This window comes from Melanerpes formicivorus, unplaced genomic scaffold (genome assembly GCF_026170545.1).
Source record: "Melanerpes formicivorus ecotype bairdi unplaced genomic scaffold, bMelFor1.0.p_v2 SCAF_1, whole genome shotgun sequence".
NCBI classification, from domain to species: domain Eukaryota; kingdom Metazoa; phylum Chordata; class Aves; order Piciformes; family Picidae; genus Melanerpes; species Melanerpes formicivorus.
The window spans coordinates 55,934,068-55,951,610 of NW_027142353.1; the positions used below are offsets into that span (position 1 = coordinate 55,934,068).

General features: G+C 40.2%; 1 protein-coding gene across 1 annotated transcript in view; it reads right to left on the reverse strand.

The window, feature by feature from the left end:
* Window positions 1-11,382: 11,382 nt before the first annotated feature.
* The window catches only part of FGF9 (fibroblast growth factor 9), a 32,052-nt gene continuing 25,891 nt past the window's right edge, over window positions 11,383-17,543 (reverse strand). Inside the window, exon 3 of the mRNA XM_068144069.1 lies at window positions 11,383-14,906. Coding sequence (XP_068000170.1) covers window positions 14,661-14,906 — 246 coding nt within the window. The 3' untranslated portion in view covers window positions 11,383-14,660. The remainder of the gene's footprint in view (window positions 14,907-17,543) is intronic.

The window sequence follows — 17,543 nt, forward strand, 5'->3', positions numbered from 1 at the left end:
TCTAGAGCTGCAGGTAACCTTTTCTAGTCTTAACCAATGTCAAGTATAGGGCAGACTGCAGATTGACAGGTTTCTTATTTTATTCCAATTCCCTAGCCTCATACAGCTGAAGTGTATGACTGTGAGAAGCAAGGAGCAAATCATTTTTCTTACTCTTAGTTCTATAACCTTAATTTTTCATCTGGCCAGCCCTGCCAGAATGCCATTCCTGCACTGGGCTTCTCCTTTCTTTTCAAATTATAGAAACATCAATTCACTTGTGTATGAAGTTATTTTTAGATCTAGCTTTTTAACATAAAAATCCTTCTGTAGGGAAAAAAATCCTCCTCCTAAAATGCCATCTTTCTGAGAGACCACGATTCATAATATTGAAGGTCACGTACAAAACTCTATTGATTGCCTAAAAACTTAAGGGATTACATGCACTTCTGTTTGAAATGCAAAGCAAAAATTCACATCTTGGGAAACTTTGAAGATGTCTGATCAGCTGTAAGTTGATGCAAAACGAAATCTTTTTCCTTTAGGGGAGAAAATGGATTCACTTTGACCATGAGGTCACGAACCGCTAGATTTTAACCTCATGCTGCTCCAGCATCATTGTATTTTCTCCTTTTTCAGTTTTTTTCAAGGCCACATTCTGAAACTGAGAACTAGAAGCTTCATAGCCAGATGCCAGCTCCAGTAGTTGCTGTGGCAGTTAAAGTTGGGTTAAACTGAGAACAGGAGCTGAGAGCATTGAGGGAGTTGCTGGGAGCAGTCGTACTTTAAAGGCTATGCTCTCAACAAAGGGAGGTAATACATTAAAATAAATTTTTACATGGTGCTGAATGTTGGTGTTATAAAAATTGATAGGTCACAAAAACTAAATTAGAAAGGTTCTTATTTGTCCTATTTTTGTGTCCCTTTGCCAGCCAAGCAGAAAAACACAAGTTACTGTGAATTTGAAGGAAGCTGAATATGAAACCCTTGCCCTGCCTGCACTTTGGTGACCATTTCCACAGGCAGGTTCTACCTGCAACAGAGACTCAGTGAAACCATTTGGCTTTAAAGAGGGAGGAAACACATCAGCTTTCTGAGTATTCATCTCTCTAAATTCCAGGAAATTGGTGATACTAGACAAATTAACGTGGCAAAAATGTTGAGAAATTACTTTGATTAATTAGATATCACCTGTATTTTGAGGCTTAGCATTGCATAACCTGACTGGGCTGGAAACATTTCGGTCTATCGAGACAGATAACTTTCAGGATCAGTTTTGACAGAGCAGAAATGAGAAAGCAGCAGCACTGCCTTTCCAGAACTTTTTCTAGTGAATAAACAAACAAACAAACAAACAAAATTAAAAAGACCCCTGAGTTTGGTTTCATGGGGTCCCTTAGGTAGCTTGATCCCCAGCCAGTGAGAGTGCTTTGTATTCATTTCAAACGCCTGCATCATGATTTGAACGTGTTCCTACGCCAAGTGGTTTCCACTGAGCTAACAAACAGAAGTATTCAGCCTCATGCTGGAAATCTATTCACATTCCAGAGGCCTTGAGTAGATGGGCACCAGGTTGTCGTTCCCATACTCTGTCTAGCAAAACAACTTTCCCAGCTTACTTACACAGAGCAAAAGTGTTCTAGGAATTTGCAAGTGTGGTGTTCTTAGAAACAGGGACCTGCAGCCACTTCTCCTGAAAGTGTAAGCATTGCTGGTGGTTTGCTGACAGACATTCATGGGGAAATATTTGCATTGGAAATAATCAAACAAGTAAAGGCTGAATAGCTTCAGGAAACCCTTTCCCTGGGGGATATCTCACAGCGTTGTTAACACTGGGTGCTGGATAATTTATATTAGAATGAGGCAGGGGGAACCCTGAGATGTCCATCTTTCTGTCTATCTTTCCGGTGGCTGTAGGTGAACAGGGGTAAAACTTGATGATCCAATACAGGAAATGTCATACCTATGTGAACAATAAGGAGAAAGATATTGTCAGATGGAAATCAAGAAGATAAATCAAACAATATGAAGCTGAAAGGAATTAACTTTTTGTGGCACTGAGCCCTTCATGTAACTCAGACTCATGATGTGCAAGTATCAGCCCTCTGCATTTCCTTATTTCCAACTGAAGTGGCATCAAAGTAGGACACAGCAGATACACTCTGCTTATACTCAGATGGCTCCTACCTTAACATAAATGAATTTCCCCTCTGAGGGGGCAATGCCACCTCCTGTGTCCTCCAGTTTTAAAACAATTTTACCTCAGACAGCAACTTACAGATTTGTTCTTTCCACTCTGCCATAATAAGAATCACAAAGCAATTCAACATCTTGCAGCTCAGTCCTTTAGAACTCCCCAAACCCCCCTTTAAACGTCTCCATTTATTTAGTCCCCTGTGGAAGAAAAAAAGAATACAAAATGAGAGGACCCTGCATGACCTTCCATGAGCTCAGACTCCAGTATTATTAAAAGTGTCTAACAAATATTGTCCAAATGTTACCTGTCCTAAATGTCATTTTCACACAGGTTTATCTTCTCGAGCTGTCTAGCCAAGATAAAGTTTTCTCAATAATGGTTTTGGTTACTATTTTTCTTCCAGTGCTAGCGTGTGAGGACTCTTATGACTCAGATAGAGTATTCTATCTGGAGTATTCTACCTAGAATATTCATTCTAAGGGGTATAAATGCTAAAAAATCCAGAAAGAAATAAAACCTAATTGTTGCAGCATGCCCTACAATGTTTTGGGTTGGTTTTTTCCTCATCTGTGGTGTTATGTTTTTTGAACATAATGTGTCAAGTTAAAAAACAAAATAAAATGCTCCAGCTTGAAATTATGTTGATCTTTGTGGATATTTGTAATGAAATTGTGCGCTAGAGTAACTTGTATAGCTTCCCTCCTTTTAGACACAGAAAAAGAGAAGCTCAGACCGTGCTGAAGCCAGCAGCAAAACCCTGATTGGCACAAACAGCAAGGGGCCGCTCACCCGTAATCTATATCATAAACCTATAATTGGCTGTCTCCATTAGGACTAAAGAAAGAGGAATGTTGTAGGTCAGGATGAAGGTGTATTTGCAGCCTGCATAGTTTCTGAACACATTAATAGTCCTTCATGAGTATTATGTTCACATTTTTCAGAATGTATTTGTGGTATTTTATTTGCTAAAGCCTGGTCGGGTGGTCACTGCTGTCTGAGACAGAATATCAGGACAGCCCCTGGCCTAATCAACAAAGCTAAACAGTGGCTGAGCTCGCTCAGGTTGCTTGAGAAGCCATACCCAGCCAGGAGCAGTACTGCCCACTGAGTGTCTTTCTCGACCTGTCTTAGGACCCCAGGAATTACAGAGAAGAAAAAAGTCTCTTGGGGAAAGATGAAAGATGTTGAAAACACACAGTACCTACAGCAGAACTCTGCAGTATGCTTAACTTGCCTCTTTTGTGTCCCAGCAGGATAGGAAGCTGAGTTTATAGAACGACAACTACCTAACAGCAGGGAACTTGCTTAGCTGAATCCTGACTCATGATGCTGGTCTTTCTTGGGGTCAGGAGTTCTGCTTTTCCTTATTCACTGCAACAGCAGTCAAAGAAAATTAAACCTGGCACATTAAACAAGATCCAGTGTTATGCCTGTCAGCTGTCATACTGTTTGGTTTTGAAGGCTTAATCATCAGCTTTGGTGGGTATGCTTTGGTGGCAAAAATGAACGCAAGAAAAGGATGCCCTAAGCAGAAGCTAAACTGAAGCCCACGTCTATGCCTGCCAGACCTTTCCCAATGCCCCAAACATGTCTCAGCCTCATCCCCACTGCAGGAGCTTCCAGCTCTTCCTCTGTGTTTCTGCAGCCTTTTGGGCACAGCTGGTCCATGGGGGCTGTGTGCTGTGGACCGCCTTGAGGCTCAGGCTTCCCTGTATGCCAGGTTCTGAGAGCAGCAGCACTGCACACCTCAATGCCATGTGCCTGGATCACACAGCTTACTGCCTCCCCACTAGCTGCAATGTGGAGTCAGTGAGTTTCTGTAGCATTAAAGCAATAAATGTCACATGAAAGGAAATTGTATTTTGATCTATTTCTCTTTACTTTTCTTCTCAGCTACCTTTTCATGCAATTCAGACAGGTCAGTCCACAAACTGGCAGTTCAAAAACTCCAGTAAAACCAAGGTATGTGAAATAAAATGGGAAAAATTCCCCTAGTACAGCTTCCATGGTAAGTATGGACCCTTTTTCAATGGTTTCTCAAATATGTGTTGTCATGAACACAAATTAGAGCCAAGCCTGCTAGCTGCAGATTAATTAATTTTCCAAATTAATGGGTTTTGTTTTCAGAGAAGCAATTTTGCTACTGAAGGTCACTTTGCTCTGAAAGAGCCAGGAAGAACACACACTGCTGCACCACTGCAGTGAGTGCAGAGATTTAGTCCTGCCAGCCAAGCACTTCTAGCAGATCTCCACCTTCTGATATGCTTCAATAACTGGACATGATGCTAATCTAATACTTTAACTCAGGGACAAGGAAGAGGATGGGGATTCAAAAACTGTGTCTCGTGGTATGAAATTTCATGGTATGAGCTCAGTGGAGGTCCTTTATTTCTAATAAGGGAGACAAGGCATGTATGCAGTGAGTAAAAAACGGGACACACTGCACCCAGTTTTTCACCCTATTCATATAGTTCAAGAGGAATAACAAGAAGCCAGAGAAGATCTAACTGGACACTTACCAGGATATTTATAACAAATTATCTGCAGGGGCAGATGAGCATCCTACAGCTACCTGAAGGACAGAGATGATGAGACCTAAGCCAAGACAGGAACAGCAAAGAAAAACAAAACCTCATGGAGAAGCCAAGGGGCTTCCAAGATTGCATAAACAAATTAGTTACTTAGTGAGCTGAAGTGGAAGGGTTCAGAAGGCAGAGTCACTGCCATTTGGACCCTTCCACTTCAACTCACTAAGCAATTATTCATTTTACTGGTTCCTGTTTAAGTGAATTTTCCAATGACTTCGAGACTTAGGAAGCAAGCAAGCTGTTTTCTTTTTTTTTAACAGACCTTACACGAGTTTCAGTGCTGAATACTCAGCCTCAAAAAAGGTTAGGAAAAACTTTAAAGCCAAAATTTTTAAAGGGCAATAACTCTTTCCAGTGCTTCTTTATTTCAATATCACAGTTTGGAGTGACTTTTAGATTTCTTTTGTTTAGCTTCAGAAATTGAATAGTCTGCTGTGCTTTCACTAAGCACATAATGATTTTTTTCTTTTCTTGATGTAATTCTGTATATATTTAAATACAGCCTGTGTGGTTGCAATTTTAAATAGCTGCCTACAAAAACACAATATCCACTCAGGTATTGGCTCTTTAACTACTGTTCCAGTCCCTTTGCAGTGATTCCATTTGTGCAGACTCTTTCTGAAAGTTCTGTGTAAATCATTAATCAGAAAGTGGGAACTACCTATGTGTTTGGAGATGTCCCCATTCACGTTTTCCCAGAGCCAATGACTAGTGCAATCCTTTCTCCTCAAAGTAGAATGGAGCAGACATGTTTTCTCCACTTCTCTCTTTGCTGCTTCTTTCTCCTCTCCTTTCCACAGGGACATGGCTTCCAGTTTCAGAGAGACTTCCCCTGTGGTGCAGACAAGTGCCTCAGCCTGTCTGAGCAAGCACTTTGCCCCGGTGGAAGTTCAACTCTGCAGCTGGGCACTAGGCAGCTGAAGGGAAGGTTTAATGGGCATCTGCAGCAGGTGGGTAGTAAGCACTTTTATTGTGCTTTAGAGGCTCTGCATACCCATGTAACAGCTGAATATGGTCTCCTAGACTACATTTCTGTGAACAAATCACATTTTCCATCAAGAAAGAAACAGGCATTCAGCTGCACATTGCTTCATAAGCTGTGGAGCAGTTATCTGACTATTATCACAAGTGAAACTATGACTACAAGTAATACAGCTTTGAATTAAACATTTCAGCTCAGGAGTATCTTGGCTGATCTTTAACTGATTATTTAAGAATGCAAGGGATTAACTGGAAATAAACTAGTTCATATGCACTCTGAAGCCTATTGCTAATCTAGATCTTTGTGCTTTTTTAACATCACAGCCACCAAGAGAGATATACCAAAGAGATTTACTGAAAAGGAGACAAGAACTTTGATGGTTTTCCATGATGCTGCTGTAGCAGAGTGAGGATACTCCAGGGATGGAACATCCTACCTCAATTTAACCAAGCAGGCCTTTTTATCTTAAGAGAAGGAAGACTATGAGATGCTTCTAGCCATCCTTGGGAGAAGATGCAGTATATCTGTGTACCAATATGAAGGCAGTCCAGGAAGAAAATGTCAGTCTGATCAGAACAGGCTTCTGGAATACAGCAGCATTGCAGTTTTCAGATAAATAGTAAGGCCATGAAAATAGAAACATTAGTTAAGTTCATGAAATATGGGCCAGGAAAGAGATGGGAAAGAAAAGATGTGTGAATTCTGCTGAAGCCAAGTCCAAATTTCTTCATGTAGTCATGCAATGAGGATGGTGGTCTCTTCTTGAGAAAACTCCTTGTGTGGTACAATAAACCAAGAGATAGGATCTTCCTTTCTGCACCAAGTAGCAGCCGGGCAGGCACACAGTTACAGAGGTTGAAACAAGAGTGAGACATTCAGCTTTTAAAGAGGGCAGGCTGATCTCAAGAAATAGAAATTGTCAGTGGCCATGGCAGTGTGTAGGAACATCCTCCTATTCAAAGAGTTCATTGTACATAAACTTCATAGATATTAAAAAAACCCTTGATGGGATGACAGAAAATATCATTTGGAAAATAATGGGACATTACAGAAGCCTGTAATGTTAGAAGACAGTTAAGAGTACGGGAATTTCTTAAGAGTGATCATAGCATAAGCAAGTTTGCATTGTCTCCAGAGGGAACAACATGTAGTTTTCTTCCCTTCACTGTTTCTTCCATTTTTTTTTTTAACTGGATAAAGACTGGCTTGCTTAGAAATGAGAGTACTCTGAACCCAACCACAACAAATACAAAATGCTGGTTTCTTTGACAGTAGCTGCCTCAACACCCAAATACCATAACATGATATTAGGAAGATTAAGGTCACAGGAAGAAGCAGCTGAAAAAAAAAAATCTGCTTGGAAGAGAGGCTCTTTTTATTAAAAGGAAAAAATTCAATACAGGAGAGCAGGTGGTAAAGCAGGCCATTAGGAAGTGATTTCCCTGCACACTGAGAAGGCTGAAAGAACTGCTTTCCTCTGAAGGGCAGTGAGGTGGACTGATGCCAGTGAAGAAAACACTTTTACTGGAACTGGGGATGTATACATGACTTTAGTACTTCAGAGAACAGCTAAGGTCTTACAAAAAGAGTGACTGACAACCAAGTTCTGCATCTTTAACATGCATATCAAATCATTATGATTAAATGAGTTGTAAATATGATTAAATGAGTGCCACCTCCTCTGCCCTAATGGGTACACATGTCCTGTAGAATTCCAGGTTACTTGTACTCCAAACATGGTTTGGGGCACATAACTGTATAAGGAGAGTTCAAGTGTTTCCAAGATGTAACAGAACAAGAGGGAATGGACTCAAGCTGCAACTGGGTAGGTTTAGACTGGATAGTAGGAAATATTTTTTCACAGCAAGAATGATCAGGTATTGGAATGTGCTGCCCAGGGAGGTGTATTGGGGTACTAACCCTGGATGTCTTTAAAGGTTGCTTGGATGTGGTGTTTGGGGATATGGTTTAGGGGGTAAACTTTCTAGAGTAAGGTTCTTGGTTGGACTTGGTGAGCCTGAGGGTCTTTTTCAACCTGAATGTTTCTGTGATTCTGTGAAATACAAAGTGGATGAGGAAGGGATTTTGAGTTAACAAGGTGATATCGATGACTTTAGATATTAACTGATGGATAATAAAGAATGGCTTACAGAAACACTCTGTGGAAGGAGGAATGGAAATGGATATACCACATGTGAGTAAATCATCATTATATATGGGACAATCTCCTGATGATCCTATTAGGCACAGAGGATCACTACCAGCAGGTCTTTTGCTTTTCTGGAATGAAGATAAGACTGGATGCAGAGCCTTACCATACAGGTTCTTTGTGAAGGTTTGCAAAGCTAACTGCAGTCCATTTAGGAAAAAATGAAGACTGTTTGTGGCAGGAAGAAAAGAAAATAGAAGTAGCTGAGATGCTACTGCCTTACCTGCCGAAACTTCAGAGAAAATTGGTTTAACCAAGGAACACAGAGTTACATAATTTGGCTGTAGATAAGTCAATGTGTATAGGACATTCATAACAGGCATGAAGCAATAGAAAATATTACATAAGAGATATAAAAGAAAGATGCATTCAAGAGCATAGTTGTGAAGGAACAGCTCAAGACAGTTTCAATGTTTACACCTACTCTCTCAGCAAGAGTAGAAATAATAATCGTTTTTACTGAAGCTACACTTTGAGGGGGAGGGGAGAGGTTGTCAATAAAAGGAATGCGTTACAGCATTACAGAAATGCTCTTTTCACCTAGACTTACTGCCTCCAAGAATAAGATATATGTAAATCCATGCCCTCTGGACATGAAAAAAAAATATCTACAGGGCATATTTTGCATATCACCATAATTTGATGGCCTGTGATTTCTCAGGAAAACAGGAATGTGAGAAACATGTTGACAGTTCAGTCTAATTCCAAAATTCTTTTTAACTGTGTTGTAGTTGCTACTTTTGAGTACTGCGCATAAAAATAACTTCCCTTGAACAAAAGAACTTTTTTTTTTTGCTATGAGGTGAAACCCCTCTGCATTACTATGCAATATGGAGCTGAACATTACTTTATACACTGCTCTTCATAACAGGGTATTTGTGAGCATATATGTTCAAGAGGTTAATAAAGCCAGCATGACTGAAGGGAGGTTGTAGACAGGCGGGGGCTGGTCTCTTTTCCCAGGCAACCAGCACCAGAACAAGAGGACACAGTCTCAAGCTGCACTAGGGGAGGTTTAGACTGGATGTTAGGAAGAAATTCTTCATAGAGACTGATTTCCTATTGGAATGAGCTGCCCAGGGAGGTGGTGGAGTTGCCATCATTGGAGGTGTTTAGGAGGAGACTTGATGGGGTGCTTGGTGCCATGGTTTAGTTGATTAGGTGGTGTTGGATGGTGGGTTGGACGCGATATTCTTGAAGGTCTCTTCCAACCTAGTCTATTCTATTCTAGTCTAGTCTAGTCTAGTCTAGTCTAGTCTGGTCTAGTCTAGTCTATCATTTGAAAAAATCTCTCTTATGACAATAGCAACATTCTATGTATTAAGACAGGAACAATATTATAGTCCTCCATGGGACAGCTACAGTAAGACAAACTTGTTCTGTGGACTAAACCAGCTACTCTGAGCACAACAGCAGCACCTCTGTAATACATATGATCCTCTGTCTTAATCTAGGATCACATGGCCACTTTTCTGCCCTGAGGGTTCAGACCAGAATAAAGACAGCTGGACTTTCGAAATAATGAGTGAAAAATACTATTTTTTTTTCCAGTGTCATGGAGTGGCAGAAAGTGCACACAAGCTATTGAAGACATATAGCTACTAGGGGACAAGTCAACAAGGCTGAGTTTTATAAACTTAGCATTTGAACTTGGAAAGTAAAACTTGATTATTATTCTCATTTTAAATTTCCTGAACATCAAAAAAACTTTTTCTGCTTCCAATCTTCATAGAACTGAGCCAACAAGACACCTTGTACAATCACATGTTTTTTTGTTTGTAATCACTAGTTGTCTTTCTTATCCTTGATAGACAAATTTCATGAATCCATCATTTAAGATGCAAATTAGCTGTGGCCCTGCTTACTTCACAATGCCAGGCTGTTCAGTAACAAACACTAGAGCAGACCATTACAGCTTCTTGACAAGAGGAGATGAATTATACTACTGGTACTTATTTAGGGGCTAGGTGGCAAAACCACCTTATAGCGTTATGGTAAAAACACTATGGCAGGACAGAACTAACCTGGGAGCAACCCATGGAGAGCTCTAGCAGTTTAAGAGTAGAGATGTAAGTCTGGAAAACAAAAGTTTTCTGGTTTCTGTTCTCAGATCAGTAAATTATACATCAAGTGTAAAAAAAGAAATATTGAGGACAAGGTTGTTGGTTACTTCTTCTTGCAGATTCGCTACCTACAAATATGGCTACCTACACAGCTATATGAGCAGGAGATGAGTTCCCAATATTTCATCAGAATTGCAAAGAACCTGGAACCTTGCATTCCTGTAAAACAAACTGCAGTTGCAAGACAGCTGGCTATATCCTGTCTCTATGTTTGCTAATATACCTCACAGGGACCCTGTGAGAATTCCCTACCGGGGACAGGCATTCATACAAAAAGGTATTCAGCACGGCTCACAGCTCATCTCTTTCTACTCCTCTAGCAATGGGTAACACAGCTGCCCAGGGAGTTTGTGGATTCCTGCTCCCTGGGTGTGTTCAAGGCCAGCATGGATGAGGTCTCAAGCAGCTGAGTCTAGTTGGGAGGCATCTCTGCCCATGGCAGGGAGGTTGGAGTTGATGATCTCTAGGATCCCTTCAAACCTAGGCCATTCTATGACTTGCTTCTTTACTTGACATAAGAGTATACAGAACAGAGTATAAGCTAAGACAATGCAAAGGACACTGAAAAGACGATGCAGATGCTTCTCCTACTTCCTTTCATATTCTGCCTCCAAAGAAACTCAGAAACTGTGTTGGAAGGAGTCTCTTCAACACTCTCCTATTTGTATGTTTAATTAAACACACATTTATCTTTTTCCAGGGGGACAATAGCAACACTTCACTTTTTACACCAGAGTCCTATCACCAGCTTCCACGTGTTACACTGAGTCATTTATGAAAGGCATATTTTTTGCTTCCAGCTGGCAAGCAACTTAAGCTCGGCACTGACTGGTGACAATTTAACACAACTTTCCCCTGATTTTTCTCTTCCCACTCTTTGCACTGCCCAACTCTGCTAGGTTTCATTCCTACTACTTAAATTTACAAGTGCTGCCTGACACATTTTCAGACACAGCTCAAAACCAGCCCATACAATAATACTGCTCTGGATCTCCATCACCTTTTTACCCATGCTGCTTGCCCAGACAGATCTGCTGCAGGTGAAATGCTAAGGTAATTCTTGCCAAAAAGGTATCACTTTGACTTTTTCCAATTTAGTCAGAAGACATAGAAAATATTGATGGGTTTGGTCTGCCTGGAATTTCCCCACAACCTTTCTAGGAATAGGAAAGGGTTTTTTGCAATCTCCTTTTACATATGTGCATGGTAATAAGAAAATGTTCTGAAGGGGAATCAAGCAAATAATAACAATTTTCAAAATTCTATAGCAATGTATTTATACAAATTACAGAATTCTGTATGTATTTACACACCATTACAGAATATCAAGTAAATAACACCAATTGTTCTTTTGGTTTTTTTTTCCCTCAGACTTTTTTCAAGCAAATTTTAGTGTTCAAGGAAGGTGCCAGATGGACAGCACTAGAAAATGAAGACTTCTGTTTGTCCACAGCACAGGCGGAGCAGCTCTGCAAGCCTCCCTGCTTTGCCATGTCAGCTCTCTTCAGCCCTGTTTTAGCAGGCTCACATAAGGAGTGGGAGGGCATCCGTACCCCTTGATGTCTTGGCAAAGGAGCTAAGCAGCACCCAGGTGATGACGATTTTTGCCCAACCCCCACCAGAAAACAAACAGAAATAACTCATTTTACATAAGTGACTGAACAGAATCTGGTTTTCGTTATCTGAAACAGGCTGAATTTGACCCTGTGAACCAGCAGGGAGTGGCAAACTGCCAGCTCCTGGACCATCCAGTCTTGCAATAATGCCTATGTCAAACTACATGTTTCTGTATTTACATAAAGTCAGTATTTACACACCGTTGTGGGTTATTTGAATAAATCGGTTACAGTTTATTTATATGGACCGCCATAAACTCATAACATTTTTCTTGGGTTTAATCCTTTCTTTATAAAAATACAACACAAAAAAAAAAATAAATTAAAGATGTTAACTAGTAGTAATGATTTGCCTAGGACTTAAAATCCAAGTTGATTTAACATTTAGACTCAAAGTGTGGCCTAGTATCGTGGTCTCAACTCACAGTACTTTTAGCCTTCGAGATTAATAATTTCCCGGCGTATGTCATATTCCCTGAAAAAGCAGAGAGTTGTAACCTTCCTTCCTTACAGTAGAATTGATCTGTTTAACACTGAGCAACGAACCCTAGTCCTCCTGAGAAGCTTGCTTTCTTCTCCTACAGTCCAACATGGCCTTGCACCACCTGGGTAAATGATTCAGCACCTGGTTGACCCAGAGCGGCCAAACTGCCTTCAGGTCTCAGCAGACACAAAGCGTTAAAAACAAACTCATGGGCCGCAATCGAAGGCAGTCAATTCCCAGTCAAGTCCCTAGACAAGCATGTCTAACTGTACCTTACAAATAAACCAACATAATTTACATATCTTTATCATTCATAAACAATTATAATAAAATGCCACATTTTATTTATGATTAGTGATATTGCCAGTTGAGACGTGGCTACTCCTACCTGCTTGCGTACAGAAAGGTCACGCTCATTCGGGACACCAAGCCAGAGGTTATTCCAGCACAGAATTACGTTTCAAAAACTATATATATATATCTCATGTGGACAAGAGTGCCTCAGAGCAAAAATTACTTAATTACAAATAGGCTACAAATTTATATATAGCCCCTCCAAAGTATATCTTTGTTCACCCTCTGTGCCTCTGCAGATAGCCAGCGGTGTCAGGACCAGCCACAATCCCAACAGATCCAGTGGCAAAGGCTACACTCAAAGTAATGGCACCAGATTTAAATCCTAACAGATGTAACAAATACAAAATGCATCTGTCATATGGACCTTAAATGATTTTTTTTCTCTTTTTGTTTGGTGGGTTGTTTTTTTTTCCTTTAGGGTAACAGGGAAAAACTGCCTCTTCCTAAGTGTTAATTCCCAAATGGTAACTGCTAATCAATATCTTTGTGTGCTACAGTCTCTTAAATATTACATACTGTCAGCTCTCTCATGGTTCATGAATATTGCAACATACTTTAGGGGAAAAAAAAAAAAAGTCTAATACTGTCCCCCTCATTGTCATTATTGATAGAGATTTATTAGTTTCATTTTGCAAGTTTTACTTTAGGAAGGGTGCTAATATCATGTATTATGACAGTTCACACTGAAAGCAATTTTCCATAAACGATGTTACAATGACCCCTCTGGAACTTGTATAATTTCATAGTAGATAGCCAAGTGCACAAATAGATATGTTTACAAGAGTGATCCTGTTAACCTGGTTCTTGCCCCCTGAAACCGTTATGTGCTACTCATGGGATCTTAAAATCAGTACAATTGTTGCTATTACTTATGCTATTTCTGGCATTCTGCTTTAGGGAAAAAAGAAATAAAAGAAGAAAAGAAAAAAAGAAGGGGGAGGGGAAAAAAAAAAAAGGCATATTTATCATTTAGCTTTGGTATAATCTGCAATAGGTTTTAACAAGTAGAATATATTCCAACCCCTATATTTTCCACAGCTGTGAAGTTTACAATGATGCAAGAAGTCACTTTATCAGAGAGGAAATATTACAGACATTAAAAAAAAAAAAGTTGAAGACCCAGTTTTCTCTTTAATCCTCTGGGGGTAAGCTATGAAACAAGCAGTCAGAAGAGTGAGGACTCAGTGTCATGAGTGGTGTGCATACTTGTACAATAATACGGGCAAAAAAAAAAGAGATTGTCACCTTTAGTACGTGAGGGTCACTAGAATTTATTATCATTACCTTTCACTGTTGGTTTGTTGTTGGGTTTTTTTTTATCCATGCACCTTTATATTTACTTGCATGAATTTACCACAGGTTCATAGTGGCCTTTGCCGTTTTAATGCTTACAGAGCCTAAAGCTTCCAAAATGCCTATCTGGCCTGTACATATTTCATTAAAAATAAACTCTATATAATAAATAAATATATAAAATAAATAAAATGTTGCCTTTGGAATTTCTATAAATAAATTTAACTTTTTTATTTTTTATTACTTTTTTTTTTTTTTACTAAGAGGTCTTTGCTTTAAACTCAGTGGGCTGAGACCCAGAGAGCGATTAACTGAAAAGTCTCTTGTTTAAGTAAGACTGCACCCTCCATGCCTTTTGTAAATGCAGCGTACACTTGAGCAGGCCACCAGCCAAAAATCCTGATGAATCGAAGTATGGCAGCTAGGCTGATATATGACGAAGTACAACTGATCAAAAATTTAAAAGCGTGTCTATTCCCCAGCATGCATCAGGCCTTCCTCCTCCTCCTCCTCCCGTGGGCTCCTCTCTCGCGCGCTCTCACTCCCATTCATCCTCTCCCTTTCTCTCTCTCTCTCTCTCACACTCATTCTCTCGCGCTCCCTCTCGTACTAAATCAAGCGAGTGGGCATAGGCTCTCCTCCAGGAGGACAAACCTTTAAGTGCAGAACAAAATCAGCATGTTCCATCCAAGCCTCCATCATACATTATGCATGCGACAAAGTTTGGCAACAGTGGAGCTGATGTGATGACACAGCTAATCAATAAGAACCCACCGCATGAAACCTTTATAGTGGTTACTTTTTAAGGGCTCAAGTGAAGGAATTGTCTTTGTCAACTTTGGCTTAAAATATCCTTATATAGTTCCGGTACTTTCTCAGGGTCCACTGGTCTAGGTAAAAAATGTGTAAATTTTTGATGCCGTTTAGTCCTAGTCCCTTCTCTTGGAGTCCCATCTTTATTTAATGCAACGTAGTATCGTCTTCCAGTGTCCACATGTTTATATAGATTTGATGAATATGTGTTATACCAGTTTTCTTCAAACTGCTCTCTGAATACACACTCCTGGGTTAATTTTTCCTATGGAAAGAAAGGGAAGAAAAAAATAAAAAGGCAGTAAGGATATAGATAGACAAAAATAAGCTATTCTTAAAAGAATTACTATTGTCACAGCTTTGAAAATCCCTCGCTTAAGTACCTCCCTCCTCAATTCACAAAATCAAACATGTTGTCAGTTCTGCCTAAATAAAGCTGCATTGCTGGGTATTTCATTAAGCAGTCACAGGGGTGGGTATCTCCATGTGATGAAAAAATCATCCTCAAAAAGCCTCGTTGCCCAAATCACAACAGCAAAAGCAAAACTGAAAACAGCTATTTTAATCTCTGATCGTTCCCAAAGCAGCTCCAACGACACTACTGGACTTGTATAACTAATCACTTCAATCATGACTGTAGGCATTTGTTAAACAGACTTAAAGAAAAGAAAGACTTAAAGAAATAAAATTAGACCTGGTTTGTAATATGGTTGTAATACAGTTTAGGACCTTAAAAATCTCTCTGTCCTTTTATTGCAGGGAGACCTTGCTGCATTGCATTAATTTTAAAAGATATGATTTCCTACTCTTTGTTTTGTTTATCATTTTTATCACAGAACCACAACCCAACACATCTTCAAACCAGAGCAGAAACCCCACACGCTGAGATAGGGTTAGCTGAGGCTTACTTTACTAGGACTGGTTTTGTGTCCAGTCCTACTGGTGGAATCTATTGAAGACATTAACCATTCATCAGATGCCCTTGCCACAGACTCCTACTCCTTACAGTTCATCTACTTATTCAGTCTGTATGTACCCCACACACACATCTTTTTGGTCTAATAGCTGGGGATTGATTTTAGGAAGGACTCATAAAGTGACCAAAAAGACTGGAAAACAGGTGGTAAGCTCTAGCATGGGAGAGGTGATGGAAAGCCAGTAAAAATAAGCCTGTAAATAGTTTTTTTTTCAGCTGGTATAAAAAAAAGTAATAATGATAAATCAATACTTTTTTTTTTCATAACAAGAGTTCTCACTTGAATAGCACTGACATTGCCCAAACTCAGTTTCCAGATGAGGATCAATTTCTAATTATTACAATGCAGAGTTCCATGTATATGTTTTATAGACACTAAATCTTCAAGCAGTCCTTTTGGATAGATACACAGAGAAGGGAAAATAGAGACCAAGGTCAGGTGCAGCAAAACATTTATGGCACAGAATGTGTGCCCGAACACAACTAAGAAGCCACAGCTCAAGCTCCAGGGCCCCCAAGAAAACACCATCCATGGCTTAATCCAGAAGCTTCTCAAAACATACCATCACTGAAGCCTGAAGCTTACCCTAGGACTGCAGGTACCTTTGAGGGCACCTCTGTTGCTTGGGACTCAGCTCACAATGCTTTCTCAAAGCAACACGCCTCAACCCAGATTTTTACTGCTGTTTTGCATGCTAAGCATGCTGCTCCTGGAGAAGAGTTCTGCAGCTCACTGAGAATGGGAACCAGGGTCCCAGTTAGGTACAAGAAGCATTATGCACCTTACAGAAGTTACCCAGGAACTATCCCATGTGGCAACAGCAACCTCTGTGTAAGTGGGGAGAGCAAGCCAGCACCCCTCTGTACCCTTACAAACTGTGTGCTGGGCCACAAAGCCAGGGTTCTGCCCAGTGCCTAAAGGTTTGGGATTTGGCAGTTAATTCAACCTGTGCCAGTTCCAGTAGACAAGAAAGGCAGCAAGTAAGCAGCACCTGAGTTCTCCTTTGCTGGGCATTGTGAATCTTGTCACCCCTGGGGAAAGAGAAATTCCAGACAGGATCAAGTTTCAGATGCTAAACACTTGAGTATTCACTATGGCAATGGCCATGTCCCTCTGTGGACCCAGGTGGCTGTGGCTTGAGTGGTCACAGAAGTGGAGATCACAGTAGTCCATCCCTCACATCCTCTCCTGTGGTTTGACCAGGAGACTTTCCTCCCTGTGGGTCCAGCTAATCAGAGCTTGTAAAAATGTGAGCATGTGTGCAGGCCAGCAAGATATAACAATTCATTTTAGAGGTGTTTCTGACTACAAGATTTTTAATGTGTGAAGTATCTCAAACACTTCAGCACTCCATACTGGCTATAGAGAAAAGAAGCACAAATGTGTTCACATTAAATACTTATCTATAGGCAAGATCCTGCATTGAGGGCTGCCTTTACGTCCTCTGACAGCTAGACTACTGCTGCAGTAGCTGTAAGTTACACTGCAGTAGCCCCCTTGTACAGCTGCAATGGGCAAACTATTATAAAAACTATTCAGCTGCTATAAAGATTGTCTTTAAGTACAGCTTTCATTAGAGTTTTATTCTGCATGAGGCTTAAAATCACTTTGTTTCCTTTAAGGCAGAAGCAGATGCTAGAGGGTATTATATTCTGGGTCTATAGGTCCACGGGGAAAGAGAAAGTAATTCAAATTGTTTTCCTGCTCTCGGAAGGCAATAGGATCACATGACAAGCACTGCAGAAGCACTCCCTGCTAAAAATAGCAACATTTTAGGAAGATATTTCAGTCCTGTCTTGAATTCATTAATTATTCACTTCATCTGCATTTTTTTTTAGCATCATCATAAATTTCTCCCTTTGCATGCCCTGAAGGAGAGGTTTTAAAATAGCCTGTCTTTATCTGGCAGGTTTGATGGATCATGA